Here is a 17,000-nt window from a genome sequence, read left to right as displayed (position 1 = left end):
TTTTTTTTTTTTTTTTTTACCAATTATCCAAATAATGTTTAATCCTAGAAAGCTATTACCGTATTATCAGAGGACACGTGAGCATAACGGTTAGCAGATCAATGAATGAGAGGGCAGCGTTACCAGAGTTGCCCATATACCACACCATGTTACAACACAGTAGGGCTATTGTAGACAGAAACAATACTGTACTACATCGATGTTTCCTGTCAGCTTGATTTTTGAGTGGACTTTGCTGTTCCGATGAGCATGAACGGTATATGAGTGGAGCAGTCACATGGGCCGTGAGCGACTGAGTGGAGCACACACGCATAGAGCGGGATAATACGCAGAGCGTCACACCACGTGAAAGTGAAACCTGAGCGGTGAACTAATTTTCGGCAGCCGAAATTTCGGTGCATCTCTAATTATTGGCGACATCAGAAATGGATATTATATAATATATGCTTTTTTGAACATTTTAGCAATTTAAAAAATTATTTTTTTTACACGGCACCCCTGCTCTCGACAGACGGCACCCCGGTTGGGAAACACTGCTCTATATAACCATGTATGTGACAAATAAAAAATCTTGAATCTTGAAGAATTAACAGAGCAGCCATCAAGTGTTAGACGGTGTTTTAGCTTATTACATGTGGAGGTTTTTGGTCCAATAATTAAAACCTCGTTTTTTTTTTTCAGAATTTAGCAGTAGGAAATTACTAGTCATCCAGTCTTTTTATATCAACTATGCATTCTGTTAGTTTTGCGAATTGGTATGTTTCATCAGGCCACGAAGAAATATAGAGCCGAGTATCATCAGCATAACAGTGAAAGCTAACACCATGTTTCCTGATGATGTCTCCTAATGGTAAAATGTAAAGCGTGAAAAGCAACGGTCTTAGTACTAAGCCTTGTGGTACTCCATACTGTACTTGTGATCGGTATGATACCTCGTCATTCACTGCTACAAATTGATGACAGCCAGATAAGTAAGATTTGAACCATGCCAATGCAATTCCAATAATGCCAACATAATTTTGTAGTCTACTCAAAAGAATGTTGTGGTCGATAGTGTCAAATGCAGCGCTAAGATCCAGTAGCACTAATAGAGAAATACAACCATGATCGATGATGAGAGCAGTCTCAGTACTATGATACGGTCTAAATCCTGACTGAAAATCCTCACAGATACTGTCCAAATTACCAAAGCCTCAGTAACTATGATAAAAGATCTAGTCAGTTCAACAGATCATAAAAGACAGTTTAAAGGTTTGTTGTTGAGCTTGTTGGATTTACTTCCTTCATCACCCACCGTATCACCACCAGGGCATCGCCGGTAGTCCTTGTACCCAAGAAAGACAGAAGCATGCGTTTCTCCATCGACTACCGAGCTTTGAATGCCAAAACTCCCCTAGATGCTTTCCCTATTCCGCAAATCAGTGACATCATTCCTTCACTCTTAGGAGTTACCATCTTTAGTACTTTGGACTTGAGAAGCAGATACTGGCAGGTAGGGATGGAGGAGTCCAGCATAGCAAAGACTAACACATCAAAAGTGGAGGCCATAAGTGAATTTACAGTACCCAAGAACGAAAAATGAGTAAAGGTTCCTTGGCCTTGCAGGTTGATACCATCATTTTATTCCTCATTTCTCAGAATGTATCACACCTCTGCATGCTTTAAAAAAAGGACTCTGTACGTGACTTTGGCCTTGGGACAGTGCTAACCCAGGAGTCTGATCAAGGAGAGAGTGTAATAGCCTATGTAGCAAGACTTCTCCATGATGCAGTGAAGGCTTACTCTATGGCTGAAAAAGAATGTTTGGGCAGTTAAAAAAAGTGGGGGACATATTTGAAAGGATGTCATTTTGAGATAATAACCAACCATTCTGCCCTTACTTGGGATTTTAATCACCAAAATCTTTCATCACGACTAACAAGATGGGCAGTTAGACATCAGAGCTTTACTGTAAGGTGTAGAAAGGGTCAGTGTCACCTGGTTCCAGACATCCTATCTAGGAGTGTTGGCGAAGAAGTCTGAGGTACCATAGCCACTGTACAAGCCTTTAGAGTGCAGAGTAACTTGCCAGTAAGCTGGGAGAACACTGGACATGGACAGAAGGAAGATGTTTCATTGTAGCCATTCTGAAATGAAGCAAAATCTATTAATATAAAATGCAAATCATGCTCTTTACATCATTCCGAATGATTATCTGTTACGATGTACTCTTGATAAGGATGGAGGTCAGAATCTTCAAGTTGTAACAGTGTGGGTGTCTGCAGTGTGCTACTTGCAGCGCGTTTCTGTGTTTGGTTGTGTTGCGAATTTTTGCAGTGTTTTTCTGTTTTTGCAGCACGTTTCTGTTTGGTTGTGTTGTGAGTATTTGCAGCGTGTTTCTGTTTTTGCAGCGCATTTTTGTTTTTGGTTGTGTTGCGAGTATTTGCAGCACATATGTTGTCAAACTGATGAAGATGTTCTCTTAATTTGCTGGTGATTTTTCTATTTCCATGTGTTTTCTTAAGTTGCAGTGCGTTGAGCTCTCTCGACCACCGTACTAAAGCCATTATCAGAATTGCATTTTTGTCAGCAATCCTTCACTTGTGTTTGTGTACACTGCATTGCCATTCATGGACTTGAGTTACATTCAAAGCTGGAGTTTCAGGTTGAATTCATTGTCCTTTTATACCAATTGCCTTTTGATGCAGTGTCTGATTTCTCATTTTATGCTGGGTAAACTGTGCACATACTATTATGTAAATGCTGAAAGTTTCTTTAAATTAACTTAAAGTATACTACTATGTTCCATTTTAGGCATTTTATACTTGAAATACACCTTTCACTGTACTCTAACTCTTTCCCTGCCAGCTCTTTTTTAAAAGTTGCCAGCCAGAGGCAGCATTTTTGATCATTTTTCACAAAAGTTTCATGGCCCCCAGAATTTTCTGTTGTATCAACATCTGAACATACAGCATATCAAATGAAAGAACTGAACCTCTGCTTTTAAAAAATCAATAAACATTTTATTATAGTGTTACACATTATTTTTTTAATCAACACTTGAATGTGGGTAAGTTTCATAAAACAGCAACGTTTTGAATAAAAAGCTGGAAAAAAGTCATACTTTTGTTAAAGGCTACATCTGGATCGATGATCAAAATATATATGGACTAGATAGAGTACATCAACACCCTCAGAGCTTCACAGTCATTTCCTCTTCATGGGTTCAACATTTCATTGGGTAACATTAGGCAGTTTTGATTTATATGTTATATGCTTCTATCGCTTGTTTCTGCTTCTTCACCTGTGTAGATTAGAAGTATACTTCCCTATTTTTAGTTGAAACGAAGTATACTAATAAAACACTTAAAGGGTTAGTTCACCCAAAAATGAAAATTAGCCCACAAATTACTCACCCTCAAGGCATCCTAGGTGTATATGACTTTCTTCTTTCAGATGAATCCAGTCGGAGTTATATTAAAAATGGTCTTTGATCTTTCAAGCTGTTTAATGCCACTCAGCAGGGGTTGCATGCATCAGTCCAAAAGAAGTTAAATAAAATGCGCCCATCCATAAAAAAAAAGTATCTCACACGGCTCCGGGGGGTGAACAAAGGCCTCCTGTAGCAAATCGATGCATTTTTGTAAGAAAAATATTCATATTCAAAACGTAATAATCACTTTAATCTAGCTTGCGCCAACAGTCGTACACGGAAGCAGTTACGGGCTGATGACGTATGAGGTAGGCGTTGCGCATGCGCCGCTCAGAACGCACGCGGAAGCGCAGCGGAGAGATCAAAAACAAACAATGGTCACTTATTATAAGTACAAAACAAGGATTTGTAAAGAAGAATGTCGGAGGATTTCGATATAAGCCAAGAGGAAACTGGTTTTCTTTTGCTAAAGTAAGGAAACTTTGCTTCCTTTGCTTTTAATTTATGGGCTAATTTTCATTTTTGGGTGAACTAACCCTTTAAATAAACTTCTTTTTTTTGTAAGGGAACTCTGTTGTAAAGGAATTCTGTAAAGCCCTATTCAGATGGGATTAGGCACTTACCTAAAGCTAAAAGAAGTTTTGTGCCTCTAACAAGTGCTTTTGACCTTCTTTTTGATCTGAATGATATGCTGAAAACCCTTGAGGTTTGCCACAGACTTGTCCCACTGCCTGGAATGCAACTGAATGCTTCTTCAAGTGGCTCCATACTTGTAAAAACCACAAAAAAAGCTACTTTTAAACAGTAAAAGATGAAATATTTACTTACATATTTACAGCTGGTATATTCGCATGGGATTAGTTTTACCTGAGGTAATTCTTCTGGATCTTTTTAGAGAATGTCACCCATAATCTTACTGACATTGCCCATCATGATTACGGAGATGGCACATTCAGACAGGTAACACTTACTTTATCCCACCTCTCCATGTAAAACTAATTCTGTCCGAATAGGAATTAACAAAGAACACAATCAGGTTCTCACATTTACATGAATTTTCATATGAATGTGTTAATGTAATGTTTTAATTAGACAGATCACAACTGAACTGTCTTTCTTCAGAGTGAATGCGCAGATGATTGTTGAAATTGCCATTTTCCTCAGTGTGACATGAGGTTTGGATTTTCTTTCCAGAATGAGTTTGCAAATGCCGTTTCAGGTTTGTGTGATATGTGAAACTGATGTCACACTGAATACACTTGTAAGGTTTCTCTCCAGTGTGAACTCTCATATGAATCTTAAGGTTTCCTTTATTTTGTAAAGCTCTTCCCACACAGTTTGCAGGTGTAAGGCTTCTCTCCAGTGTGAATTCGCATGTGAATTTTAAGATTTTCATTTCTTTTGTAGCTCTTCCCACACAGTTTGCAGGTGTAAGGCTTTTCTCCAGTGTGAATTGTCACGTGGGCATTAAGGTACTTTTTCTGTTTAAAACTCTTTCCACACTGTGAGCACACGAATGGCTTCTCTCCAGCATGGATTCTCATGTGAATGTTAAGATTTCCTTTTAGTGAGAAACTCTTCAAACACTGTTTGCAAGTGAAAGGCTTCTTTCCACTGTGAATTTTCATGTGGACTTTAAGGTAGTCTTTTCGAATAAATCTCTTTCCACACTGCTGGCAGGCATAAGGCTTCTCTCCAGTGTGAACTCTCATCTGGAATTCAAGGTATCTAGTTTCTGTTTTTTGAGTCGGTGAGTAAGTAAAAGATTTTTCCCTGGCCATAAAATCATGACATTTCTCATACTGATTTTTCTCTTCCATTTCATTAAAGTCTTGACTCTCCTCTTTCAGCGGCATCAGGTCTAAGGTGAAAGGAAACAAAAACAAGAGAACACCAATTTAACGGCACAAAGACATTAAAGCCTTTAGACAGTAAAACATCAAATCCAACCGCATGTTCTAGATTCTATACCCAATAAACAAATAAAAATGAATCTCAGAACCTCGTCAATATTGTTAATTCTTTGCATTCTTTAGGACACATCCCAAATTCTTTCAAGCTGGCAGTTATCGAAGCCAGGGCTCCAGACTCATTCTTTCCACTGGTGGCTCTTTTGTGACTAACTTTTTCAGTTGGTCGCACAAGCACATGATTTGGTCGCAATTGTTTTTTTTGTTTTTTTTTGCTACAACATGGAATTAATCAATGCATGCTGATGAACTTTTATCATAGTTTATAGTTATATGGAAACGAAAAAGGTTAACATTCAACCTGTTCTTTTTCATTAGTAGTATTATTTGTGATTTGAATTTTGTGAACGGGAGATCCTCGTTTGCTATGTTATAAGCCGCAGGCTTCGGATGCTATCGCTTTTTAATTTGCGATATTGTTGTCACGATTTACAAGAAAAGACAATTGTCTGTTTTGCTTACATCTATACCTTTCTCTTTTTAAAATTAAAACAAAAGATGGATTTATTGCTATTCTTAATTAAAAAGCACAACAACAATAAAACAGTAAGGACAAACTAGCTTACAAAACGTTTATGAACAAAAACGAAAAAGACGAGGCATGGCATACACCACATGCTGTATTATATACCAACTAATAAATTACAGAGCGTTTAGCAAACACTGAGGAATCAAATAAAAAAATAAAAAAATAAAAGAGAGCCTCCATAGCATAACGTGAGGTAAACAGCAAAGATAACGCAAATGAAAACAAAAAGATAAGTAAAACTAAACTTGCTGTCGGTGACAGTGCTTGCATGTTTTTTTCCTCACAAGAATACCAACATTTTCACCTTTGGTTTAAGAAGCGGTCTTTTACTTTACTTTAGCATGAAAACCATCCATCGTTTCCTCAATAATCGCGTCATTTTTGCTGCGCGCAGCTTTCGTGCTCCTGCCGGAAGTGCTGTGCAGTTCAAACGAGTAGCGCGGTTTCGTTATGCTTTCGGTTTCGTTTGCCGTTTGATGTTTCACATATGCAACAGAAATGGCAGCGCTTATGAGTTAAACAACGCGGTGATCGTGCCAGTGCGACCGCTCACAAAATTTAGTCGCACAGGCAGAAAAAATGGTCGCAGTCTGGAGCCCTGAAAGCCCTTATAAAAACCCACAGTAGAGCACTGGATTGGGATCCCGCAGGTCCCAACACAAATCGGGATCAGCCGGTTTTACATATGCTCCGGATGGGAGTGGGAGATTTAACAAGAAGAATGCAGAATGGTCGAACCAGTTCACCAAATCGGACTGAATCGTTCAAAACAGTTCACGTCTCGAGTCAGCACAATTTTCTAAAGTTATTTACTCAAATCACCAGTACACTGAAGCGAGAACTGTTTCTTTCAGACACGTTCGATACTGAGGACCGATGAGCTGAGCATGCCTGTAATTTACTCAGAGGGATAAAAAGCATTTTCCTTAAGTGTTTTGTTGAGTATCAGAAAGTGTAACAAAATAAAACATGTTGGAAACATTTTTAACAGCTTTTTTAAAAAGATAGAAAACAATGAAAGGATCGTACAACTGTCAAACTAAACATTTGTTTCATCAATAATGCATGATATTTTCAGGAACAGCTTATTTTATTTCTAAATTTGATATAAATCTTGACAAACGTTTGCCAAGGTTTTATGGGTGCAAAGTAAATGTGTATGTGTCAATCAGTAGAAACCTATTAAACATGTTGGAAAAATGCTTCAGCTTTTTAGTTTTGTCGACTGTATATTCAAGTTGCAGCAGTTCTCGGCTCAGCAGACTTGCACATACTGCTACAGCGGATCTCGATTCAAGAACCGGTTTCAGCAGTTTTCGAATAACCAAAACATGAGGGGGCAAATTTGGCAAAACTTACGTTTATTTAATAAATAAAACGGAAAAAATTCTGGAAAATGCAAACGCAACTAGTGGGACTAGTTATATAAAATACATTTTTACATGATGCACATGCAACAACTGTTCAGTCAAAACATATAAATGAATTTTACTATTGTATATGCACATTATATTTTAAGCGTTATGAGCTGGATCCAGGTTTCTGTAAAAAGTGGATGAAGGCAGGTTTATTTACAACTGGCAGGTAGAAGAGAGCAGAGCAACGGGTCCAGGTGAGTAAGCGGGGAATTGCAAGGGTTAATGCGTCTTATCTGAGGAAGAGAGTTCCTTTTATCTTTCAAGGGGGTCTCGGGGGAACGGAGGAGCACGAAGACGATGGAGCACAGGAGCGGAGGAGAATGGGGAACAGCACGCTGGATCTAGAGGCAGAGAGGTATCACAGGTGAGAGTCAGGTAGTCAACATGCATTGTTTAAGACCAGACAATGACAGTGCGGGAAGAGTGCAAGGATATAGTGCTCTTGATGAGTGGAGACAGATGGTGGTGATCAATAATCAGGGGACTGGGATCTGGTGAGCGTGGTTGGCGGTGATTGGGATCTGGTGTGCGTGGTTAACGGTGACTGTGACTCCCTGACAGTACTACCTCCTCCAGGGGCGGCTCCTGACGCCCGACTGCAGATCCAGACCAGAACATCATCCTGGGCGACCCACAATTTTTCCTCTGGCCCGTATCCTTCCCAATCAATGAGGTACTCCAGATGACCGCCCCGCCGCCGGGAGTCCAAGATGTTCCGGACGCAGTAGATAGAGGGTTCTGCCATGACTTCAGGAGGAGGAGGCATTGTGGGTTCATTGGGACCTAGGGCAGAGGGAAACACGTGTTTGAGGAGTGGGACATGGAATACTGGGTGGATACGATACTTGGCTGGGAGTTGGAGATGGAAGGTGACCTCATTTATCTGCCTCAGGATGGTAAATGGACCTATGTAGTGGGGACTCAGCTTCCTGCAGGGCAGGCGGAGACGCAGATCCTGGGTCGAGAGCCAAACCTTATCTCCTAGGCGATAGGCAGGCGTTGGACCGGAGGGCATCTGCGAAGGCCTTATGTCTCCACACTGCCTGCTGGAGATGGAGGTGGGCTGAGTCCCAAACTCTCTCGCTCGTTCGGAACCAGTGGTCCACAGCTGGAACGTCGGATGGCTCTTCTGTCCAAGGAAACAGAGGGGGTTGGAAACCGAGTATGCACTGGAACGGGGTGAGGCCTGTGGTGGTCTGTTTCAGGGAGTTCTGCGCATACTCGGCCCACGGGAGGAAACGGGTCCAGCGGTGTTGGTTGGAATGGCAGTATGTCCGGAGGTCCCTCCCAATCTCCTGTATCTTCCGCTCAGTCTGGCCGTTGATCTGGGGGTGATATGCGGAGGAAAGGCTTACTGAATTGAAAAATTAATTGTGGCCCACAGTCGGAGACGATATCCTCAGGGATGCCAAAGTTGCGGAAGACGTGCTGGAACAGGGCTTCGGCTGTCTCCATGGCCGTGAGGAGGCCTTTGAGGGGAATCAATCTGCAGGCTTTTGAGAACCGATCGACTGCAACAAGAATGCATGTAAACCCTTCGGAGTTAGGGAGATCGGTCACGAAGTCGACTCCGACGTGGGAACATGGACGACGTGGGATGGGCAAAGGAATCAGTTTACCAGTGGGGAGGTGATGTGGAGTCTTGGAGATGGCACAGACTGAGTAGCGGCGGACATTCTGGGACACATCCCAGGCCATACTGGGCCACCAGTACCGAGCTTGTAGGAGTGAGAGAGTACACTGGCTGCCTGGATGTCCAGAGCCCGGGGAAGCATGCAGTGAGCCCCTGAAGGGTTGGCCGCAGGGAGGATGGAATATAGGTTTTCCCTTCTGGGCCTCCCAGCGGAGCAGGTTCGGAGAGGGTGGCGACACGGATCTGCTCTTCCAGAGTCCACTGGATAGGACTGACAAGGATGGCTGGAGGGAGGATCGGCTCTGGTGCGGTGGGTTTGTCGGGAGAGTGGATACGAGACAGGGAGTCAGCTTTGAGGTTCTTATCTCCAGGACGGTAGGTGATCTTGAACTGGAAACGGGTGAAGAACAACGCCCAGCGGGCCTGGTGGGGGTTTAGCCTCTTGCCACTGCGGAGATACTCGAGGTTCTTATGGTCCGTAATCACAGTAAAGGGGTGTTGCGCTCACTCCAGCCAGTGGCACCACTCCTCTAAAGCCAAGCAGTTCCCGGTTTCCGATGTCATAATTTTGCTCTGCCGGGGAAAGCTTCCTAGAGTAGTAGGCGCAAGGATGGAGGTAGGATGGCTCTCCGTGGTACTGTGACAGCACTGCTCCCACACCGGTGGTAGAGGCATCCATTTCCACCAGGAACGGGAGTTGGGGATCTGGGTGAGTGAGGATGGGAGCAGTGCAGAAGGCCTCCTTGAGCTTCTTGAAGGCGGCCTAAGCTTCGGGGGATAGGGACACTAAACCCTCAAGGCTAGGGACTTGGGTAATCGACGGAGCATGGAAGTGAGAGGGGCTGAGAGGAGACTGAAATGCGGTAAAAGTTGGCAAATCCGAGGAATCACTGGAGTTCCCTGACAGACTGTGGCTGGGGCCAGTCACAGATGGCCTGGACATTCCCTTGGTCCATCTGAATATCATCGGCACTGATGATGTAACCGAGGAACTGTACCGTGGGGCGGTGGAATGCACATTTCTCGAGCTTCAAGTAGAGGTGGTGTTTCCGGAGCTGCTGGAGGACCTGTGTGACGTGGTGGCGATGTTCAGCCAGGTTCCAAGAGTATATCAGAATATCGTCGATGTACATGATGACAAATCGGTGGAGGAACTCCTGGAACACCTCGTTCATGAACCCCTGGAAGACAGACGGTGAGTTAGCCAGGCCATACGGCATAACCCCTTCTGGCCACTACGAATATCAGGTTATGAACGCCGTCTTCCACTCGCCGCTTGCCCGGATTTGAACGAGGTTGTACGCACTCCATAGGTCCAGCTTCGAGAAGATGCGAGCCCCACAGAGTTCCTCGAGGGCGGCTGGGACCAGGGACAGTGGATAGGGAAGTTTGACGCTGTGTTCATTCAGGGTTCGGTAATCGATACAGGGCCGTCGAGCACGTTCTGCACATTACAGACGATAGGAGTCAACTTGCATCGGTTCTGGTACTGGAGGACAGGCAGCGAGTGAGGCTGGTGAATGAGCGGTCTCGACGGGTTGGCAGGTGGTTAGGCATTGAGAAATCTTTACGGCCTTCTGCATGAAGTTTTCTAAGCCCACCGTGTCATCATATATGGCCATCATGGCTTAGATCTGGGGGTCCAAACCCTGGCGGTAAGCCGTCAACAGCGCCGCCTCATTCCATCCGCTAGTGGCCGCCAGAGTGCGGAACTGCAGGGTATAGTCATCAGTCGAGGAAGTGCCCTGACAGAGGCGAATGAGCTGATCGGCGACTGACAGTGAGCCACTAGATTGGCCGAAGACTTCCTTAAAGTGGGCTGCAAAAGGCATCGAAGGACTATATTAGGCTGCTCTGTGAATTCCAGATGGCTCGTGCCCAGAGCAAAGCCTGTCCTGTGAGCAGAAAGATCAGGAATGCCACCTTCGCTCGCTCCGTGATAAACTTCTGGGGCTGCATCTCGATAAAGAGAGAGACTTGAAGTAAGAAACTGCCACATTCAACCGCCTCACCTGAGTAGAGCGCTGGTAGGGCCATGGGACTGGATGAGGCAGATTGAGGGATGGTGACCGGAGAGAGAGCGGCTCGAAGAGTGCTGACCAGCTCTTCGAGGATGTCCGCCGTGGCGGTGGTTCGGGGCTACATCCCCGGTCCTTGTTTCGTTTGGTCTGGTCTTCTGTCAGCAAATACACTGGAGGACACAGAGGTAAGTGCACAAACAGCAGGTTTATTTACAACTGGCAGGCAGAAGAGAGCAGAGCAACGGGTCCAGGTGAGTAAGCGGGGAATTGCAAGGGTTAATGCATCTTATCTGAGTCTGAGGGTGCTTTCACACCTGTAGATCGATTGCTTTGTTCCGAAACGGGGATTAAAATTATTACAAATGTTGCTTTTTATTCTTGGTGCGGTTCGCTTTCACACGGCAAAGTTTCTAAACGGACCAAATTTGTTAATACAAGTCACGCTCGAGTAAACTGTTGTCTCATTGGTCAAAGTTCCACGGTTTATTTTTAGGGATTCCACTTAGCGGTCACGGCTGTCATCCATCAGGATGGAACGACAACAGCTTTTTTTTTTTTTGTAGCTGTCCTTATATTAATTTATTATTTTGAGCAGGAGTCCAGGATTCATCGGGAAAACATTTTTAAAATGCACCTACTAGGTAGAAGAGCAATAAGACGGCATTATAAAATGAAAAAGTGCGCTTTTTTATTTTGAATGGCGAAGGCGTGCTCACCCACAGATGTTCACAGGTTAATTCTGAAGTATTAGCAAAACAACAAAGCTAATGCTTTTCATGAAACGTACGTAATTACCCAATATATATTGTGATATAGCCTGGTTCGTTGGTCCATTAGATCGGATTGCTTTCTCACTGCAACCGAACTGCTCCAGAGTTCGTTTTCAATCGAGCCGAGACCACCTCATTCAAGCGATCTCGGACCAATTGTTTTGGCGCGGATCCAGCGCGATTGCAGTGTTCACATATGCCCAAACGAACCGAGCTAAGGGAGGGAAACGCGCCAGGTTCCGAAACAACAAGCCAGGTGTGAAAGCACCCTGAGAGAGTTCCTTTTATCTTTCCAGGGGATCCCGGGGGAACGGAGGAGCACGGAGATGATGGAGCACAGGAGCGGAGGAGAATGGGGAACAGCACGCTGGAGCTAGAGGCAGATAGGTATCACAGGTGAGAGTCAGGTAGTCAACGTGCAATGTCTGAGACTAGACAATGACAGTGCGGGAGGAGTGCAAGGATATAGTGCTATTGATGAGTGGAGACAGGTGGTGGTGATCAATAATCAGGGGATTGGGATCTGGTGAGCATGGTTGGCGGTGATTGGGATCTGGTAAGCGTGGTTAGCGGTGACTCCCTGACAGCTATAGGATGTGGGTTGCCATTTTTATTTGTGAAACTGTTTTCTTCTGTTTATGAGTTAGCTAGGGAGTAAGGGAAGACTCCAGTATTTTATTTGGGATTTCCTTTGTAAGGCAAGTTCCAGTTAACCCCCCTATCTGTCAGATTCACTTTTGTTTGTTATTTTGACCTGAATCTCCTTCTGTTCATTATTTGTTTTTTAAATAAAGAATTATCGTTGTGATAATTGTGAGCTCCCAACAGGAGAGGGAGAACACAGCGGTTAAAATCATAGTCCCTAATTCTTTAATTTTATTTTTGACACTGACCTCTCCAACTCTAGACTGTTTAGGTTGTGACACGACAGAAGAGGTGACCACAGTTATTAGTGATGCTTTTGGGAAATGCACCCTTGAGCATTTATTTTAGCTCAGTATTGTTCCTGATTATGTGCATTCCTGTAAAGTTCAGCTCCAACCCTAATTCAAACCCATTTGAACCAGCTAATTAAAATCTTTAGGACTCTATTTTATTTATATAGCACTTTTAAAACCATAACATTGACCAAAGTGCTGTACATAAGAGCATACGCAAAAGCATAAAACTAACGGTCTTGCATTGACAAAGCTCATAAAATTAAAAATACATAAACACCCATCATACTACATATTAGACCCTGCAACACTGCACATTTTGCATGTCATGACACTCCCATTTCAGGGCAACTTCAGTCCTGGAGGGCCACTGTCCTGCAGAGTTTAGCTCCATCCCTGATAAAAACTAGCTTTCTAGACTTCAGTCAAACACTTGACAAATGGGAGACAGATGAACAGTCATATTCTATGGAAAGATACACTATATTGCCAAAAGTATTGGTGACACCCCCTTCTAATGAACAGGTTTGACTACTTTAGTAATGTCCATGAGTACAAATCTTAATGTTTAAGCATATAATGATATTATAGGGAATTGTGTGCTTCTAATTTTATAGCAACAGTTTGGGTCAGTGGTAGAGCATTGCGTTAGAGCGTTCCTGTGGCTCAGTGGTAGAGCATTGCGTTAGCAGCGCAAAAGGTCGTGGGTTCGATTCCCAGGGAACACACATACTGGTAAAAACTGTATAGCCTGACTGCACTGTAAGTCGCTTTGGATAAAAGCGTCTGCTAAATGCATAAATGATAAATGATTATAAGGCAAGGTTCAAAAATAAATTATTGATTCAGTCAGTGTGGAAGAACTTGACTGGTCCCAGAAAAAGATTCCAATTATCAGATTGCAACAATATATAGTGACATTCTCAATGTTACTCAGAAAACAGGATAAGGCTTAACTCATTCGAAATACTTCTGCTTAATGTTACACTGTCAGATATGCAAAAGAAATCTATCGTATATCTTGCTCTGGCTACTGTGTATAGACCACCAGGGCCATATACAGATTTCCTAAAAGAATTTGCAGATTTCCTCTCAGACCTCTTGGTTAGTGTTGATAGAGCGCTAATTGTCGGAGACTTTAACATTCATGTTGATAATACAAATGATCCATTAGGACTTGCGTTTACAGACTTAAACTCTTTTGGGGTCAAGCAAAATGTCACCGGGCCCACTCATTGTTTTAATCATATGCTAGATTTAATTATATCGCATGGAATTGATCTTACTGATATAGGTATTGTACCTCAAAATTATGATGTTCTCAAACACTATTTTGTATCGTGCATGCTGCATATTACTGATATTAATTATATGGCTCCACTTTATCGCCCGGGTAGAACTATCAGGGTTTCCCATACAATGATTTATTTTTGGCGGCCCGCCACAATATCCACATTGACCACCACAAATATCCACCACCCCCTGCCATCTTTAGCACTATATTTAGCAACTTTCAGACCCTTCTAGCGACTTTTTTTTCCATAAAAGGTACATACTGACAAACCTAGCGACTTTTTTGAATAAACCATAGCTATGGTTCAGTTGGAAGATTTGGCCAGTACTGCCCCGCGAGCGCGAGGTCTGACTTTCCCGGCGCAGTATCGCCTATTCTGCACAGTACATCTATTCTGTGCAGTGAGCGGCAGAGAAGCAGCACATTCAGTTGGCCGTACCGCAGCCGACTTGTCAATAAATTAGTACAAAACAGCATTTCCAAACACCTGTTGCTTACTGACCGTTTTGGCTTATAAATATGAACATAGTTCGTCTGTTAATATGCACATAGTTTGTTACTCAGACGCAGACAGTGTGCTGCATGAGGCAAAAAAAGTAATATAGCCAAAACCACTGCATATAGTCGCTCTTTAGTGTAGATGTATGTTGATTTTATCAGACGATGTTGAGATTATAATTCAGGATTTAAGGAGTAACATGAGAGTGACTCCTGGTTAACATGTAGTATTAATGGGTTGTGTTTAGTCACTATTTATACTTGTTTTATGTATGATAACAGAAAAAAAGTAAATTGACAAAGTTGTGTCTGCTCAATTGTGCTTCTTCCTGCAAAAAAAAAAGATATCTATGAAGAATTTCGGGCTATCATAGCACAGAAACTGCACTTGTTAAAATGACAAATTATTTGCTTATTGCGTCAGACCAAGGCTCTTGGTGCTGCGTTCGACACTATAGATCATGACATACACATAGATCGATTACAAAACTATACGGGTATTCAAGGACAGGCTTTAAGATGGTTTAGATCCTACCTGTCCGACGGCTATCTTTTGGGTGAAGTCGTGGCCTAATGGTTAGAGAACCCGCAACCCAAAGGTTGCGGGTTCGAGTCTCGTACCGGCAGGGATTGTAGGTGGGGGGAGTGAATGTACAGCGCTCTCTCCCACCTTCAATACCACGACTGAGGTGCCCTTGAGCAAGGCACCGAACTTCCAACTGCTCCCCGGGCGCCGCAGCAAAAAAAAAAAAAGGTGTGTGTTCACTGCTGTGTGTGTGCACTTTGGATGGGATAAATGCAGAGCACTAATTCCGAGTATGGGTCACCATACTTGGCCACATGTCACATCACTTTCACTTAAACGGGGAATCATCTCAACCAGTAAAGTATGGTGTGCCGCAAGGATCTGTCTAAGGCCCTCTGCTATTTTCAATATACAGTGCATCCGGAAAGTATTCACAGTGCTTTCTTTTTCCACATTTTGTTATTCCAAAATGGATTAAATTCATTATTTTTTTCAAAATTTGACAAACAATACAATTGTATTTTCATACAATGTGAAAAAAGTTTGTTTGAAATCTTTGCAAATGTATTAAAATGAAAAAAAAAATCATGTACATAAGTATTCACAGCCTTTGCTCAATACTCTGTTAAAGCACCTTTGGCACCAATTACAGCCTCAAGTCTTTTTGAGTATGATGCTACAAGCTTATGATGCTATTTTTTGTCAGTTTCTCCCATTCTTCTTTGCAGGACCTCTCAAGCTCCATCACGTTGGATGGGGAGTGTTGGTGCACAGCCATTTTCAGATCTCTCCAGAGATGTTCAATCGGGTTTAAGTCTGGTTTCTGGCTGGGCCACTCAAGGACATTCACAGAGTTGTCCCGTAGCCACTCCTTTATCATCTTGGCTGTGTGCTTAGAGTTGTTGTCCTCTTGAAAGATGAACCTTCGCCCCAGTCTGAGGTCCAGAGCGCTCTGGAGCAGGTTTTCATCAAGGATGTCTCTGTACATTGCTGCATTCATGTTCCCTCGGTCCTGACCAGTCTCCCAGTTCCTGCCACTGAAAATTGTGGGACCTTATATAGACAGGTGTGTGCCTTTCCAAATCATGTCCAATCAACTGAATTTACCACAGGTGGACTCCAATCAAGTTGTAGAAACACCTCAAGGATGATCAGTGGAAACAGGATGCACCTGAGCTCAATTTTGAGCGTCATGACAAAGGCTGTGAATACTTATGTACATGTGATTTTTTCATTTTTTTATTTTTAATAAATTTGCAAAGATTTCAAACAAACTTCTTCCACGTTGTCATTATGGGGCATTGTTTATAGAAATATTAAGGAAAATAATGCATTTATTTATTTACTGAATTTATTTATAAATGTTGAAATAAGGCTGTAACATAACAAAATGTGGAAAAAGTTAAGTGCTGTGAATATTTTCTGGATGCACTGTACATGTTGCCTCTTGGTAATATTATTAGAAAATATGGGATTAGTTTCCATTGTTATGCTGATGATAATCAACTATATATTTCAACAAGACCAGATGAAACTTCTAAATTATCTAAGCTAACACAGTGTGTTAAAAATGTAAAAGATTGGATGAACAATAATTTTCTTCTATTAAATTCAGATAAGAGAGGTATTACTTATTGGACCAAAAACAGTACAAAAAATCTCTTACATTACAATTTGCATCTAGATGGATGTACTGTTATTTCTTCTACAGTCAAAAATGTGGGTGTTATATTAGATAGCAACTTGTCTTTTGAAAATCATATTTCACATGTTACAAAAACAGCATTTTTCCATCTTAAAAATACTGCCAAGCTACGAAGCATGTTACCCGTTTCTGATGCAGAAAAGCTAGTTTATGCATTCATGACCTCTAGATTGGACAATTGTAATGCACTGCTAGGTGGTTGCCCTGCATCTTCAATAAACAAGCTACAGGTAGTCCAAAATGCAGCGGCCAGAGTCCTTACCAGGTCAAGAAAATATGATCATAT

At 42.4% G+C, this 17,000-nt stretch overlaps 2 protein-coding genes across 2 annotated transcripts in view; both read right to left on the bottom strand.

Moving 5' to 3' along the window:
* LOC107725778 (uncharacterized) overlaps positions 1-4,345 on the bottom strand; it is a 29,867-nt gene extending 25,522 nt beyond the window's left edge. Inside the window, exon 1 of the mRNA XM_016535171.1 lies at positions 4,330-4,345. Coding sequence (XP_016390657.1) covers positions 4,330-4,345 — 16 coding nt within the window. The remainder of the gene's footprint in view (positions 1-4,329) is intronic.
* A 485-nt stretch (positions 4,346-4,830) lies between these two features.
* LOC107725801 (gastrula zinc finger protein XlCGF7.1-like) overlaps positions 4,831-17,000 on the bottom strand; it is a gene marked incomplete at its 3' end in the record, with an annotated part of 24,107 nt that continues 11,937 nt past the window's right edge. Inside the window, exon 3 of the mRNA XM_016535205.1 lies at positions 4,831-5,273. Coding sequence (XP_016390691.1) covers positions 4,831-5,273 — 443 coding nt within the window. The remainder of the gene's footprint in view (positions 5,274-17,000) is intronic.

The sequence above is a fragment of the Sinocyclocheilus rhinocerous genome, unplaced genomic scaffold (assembly GCF_001515625.1).
Source record: "Sinocyclocheilus rhinocerous isolate Xijiao unplaced genomic scaffold, SAMN03320098_v1.1 scaffold2561, whole genome shotgun sequence".
Taxonomy (NCBI): Eukaryota; Metazoa; Chordata; class Actinopteri; order Cypriniformes; family Cyprinidae; genus Sinocyclocheilus; species Sinocyclocheilus rhinocerous.
Note: the sequence above shows the minus strand (reverse complement) of the source record. Positions and strands in the feature narration are given on the sequence as shown.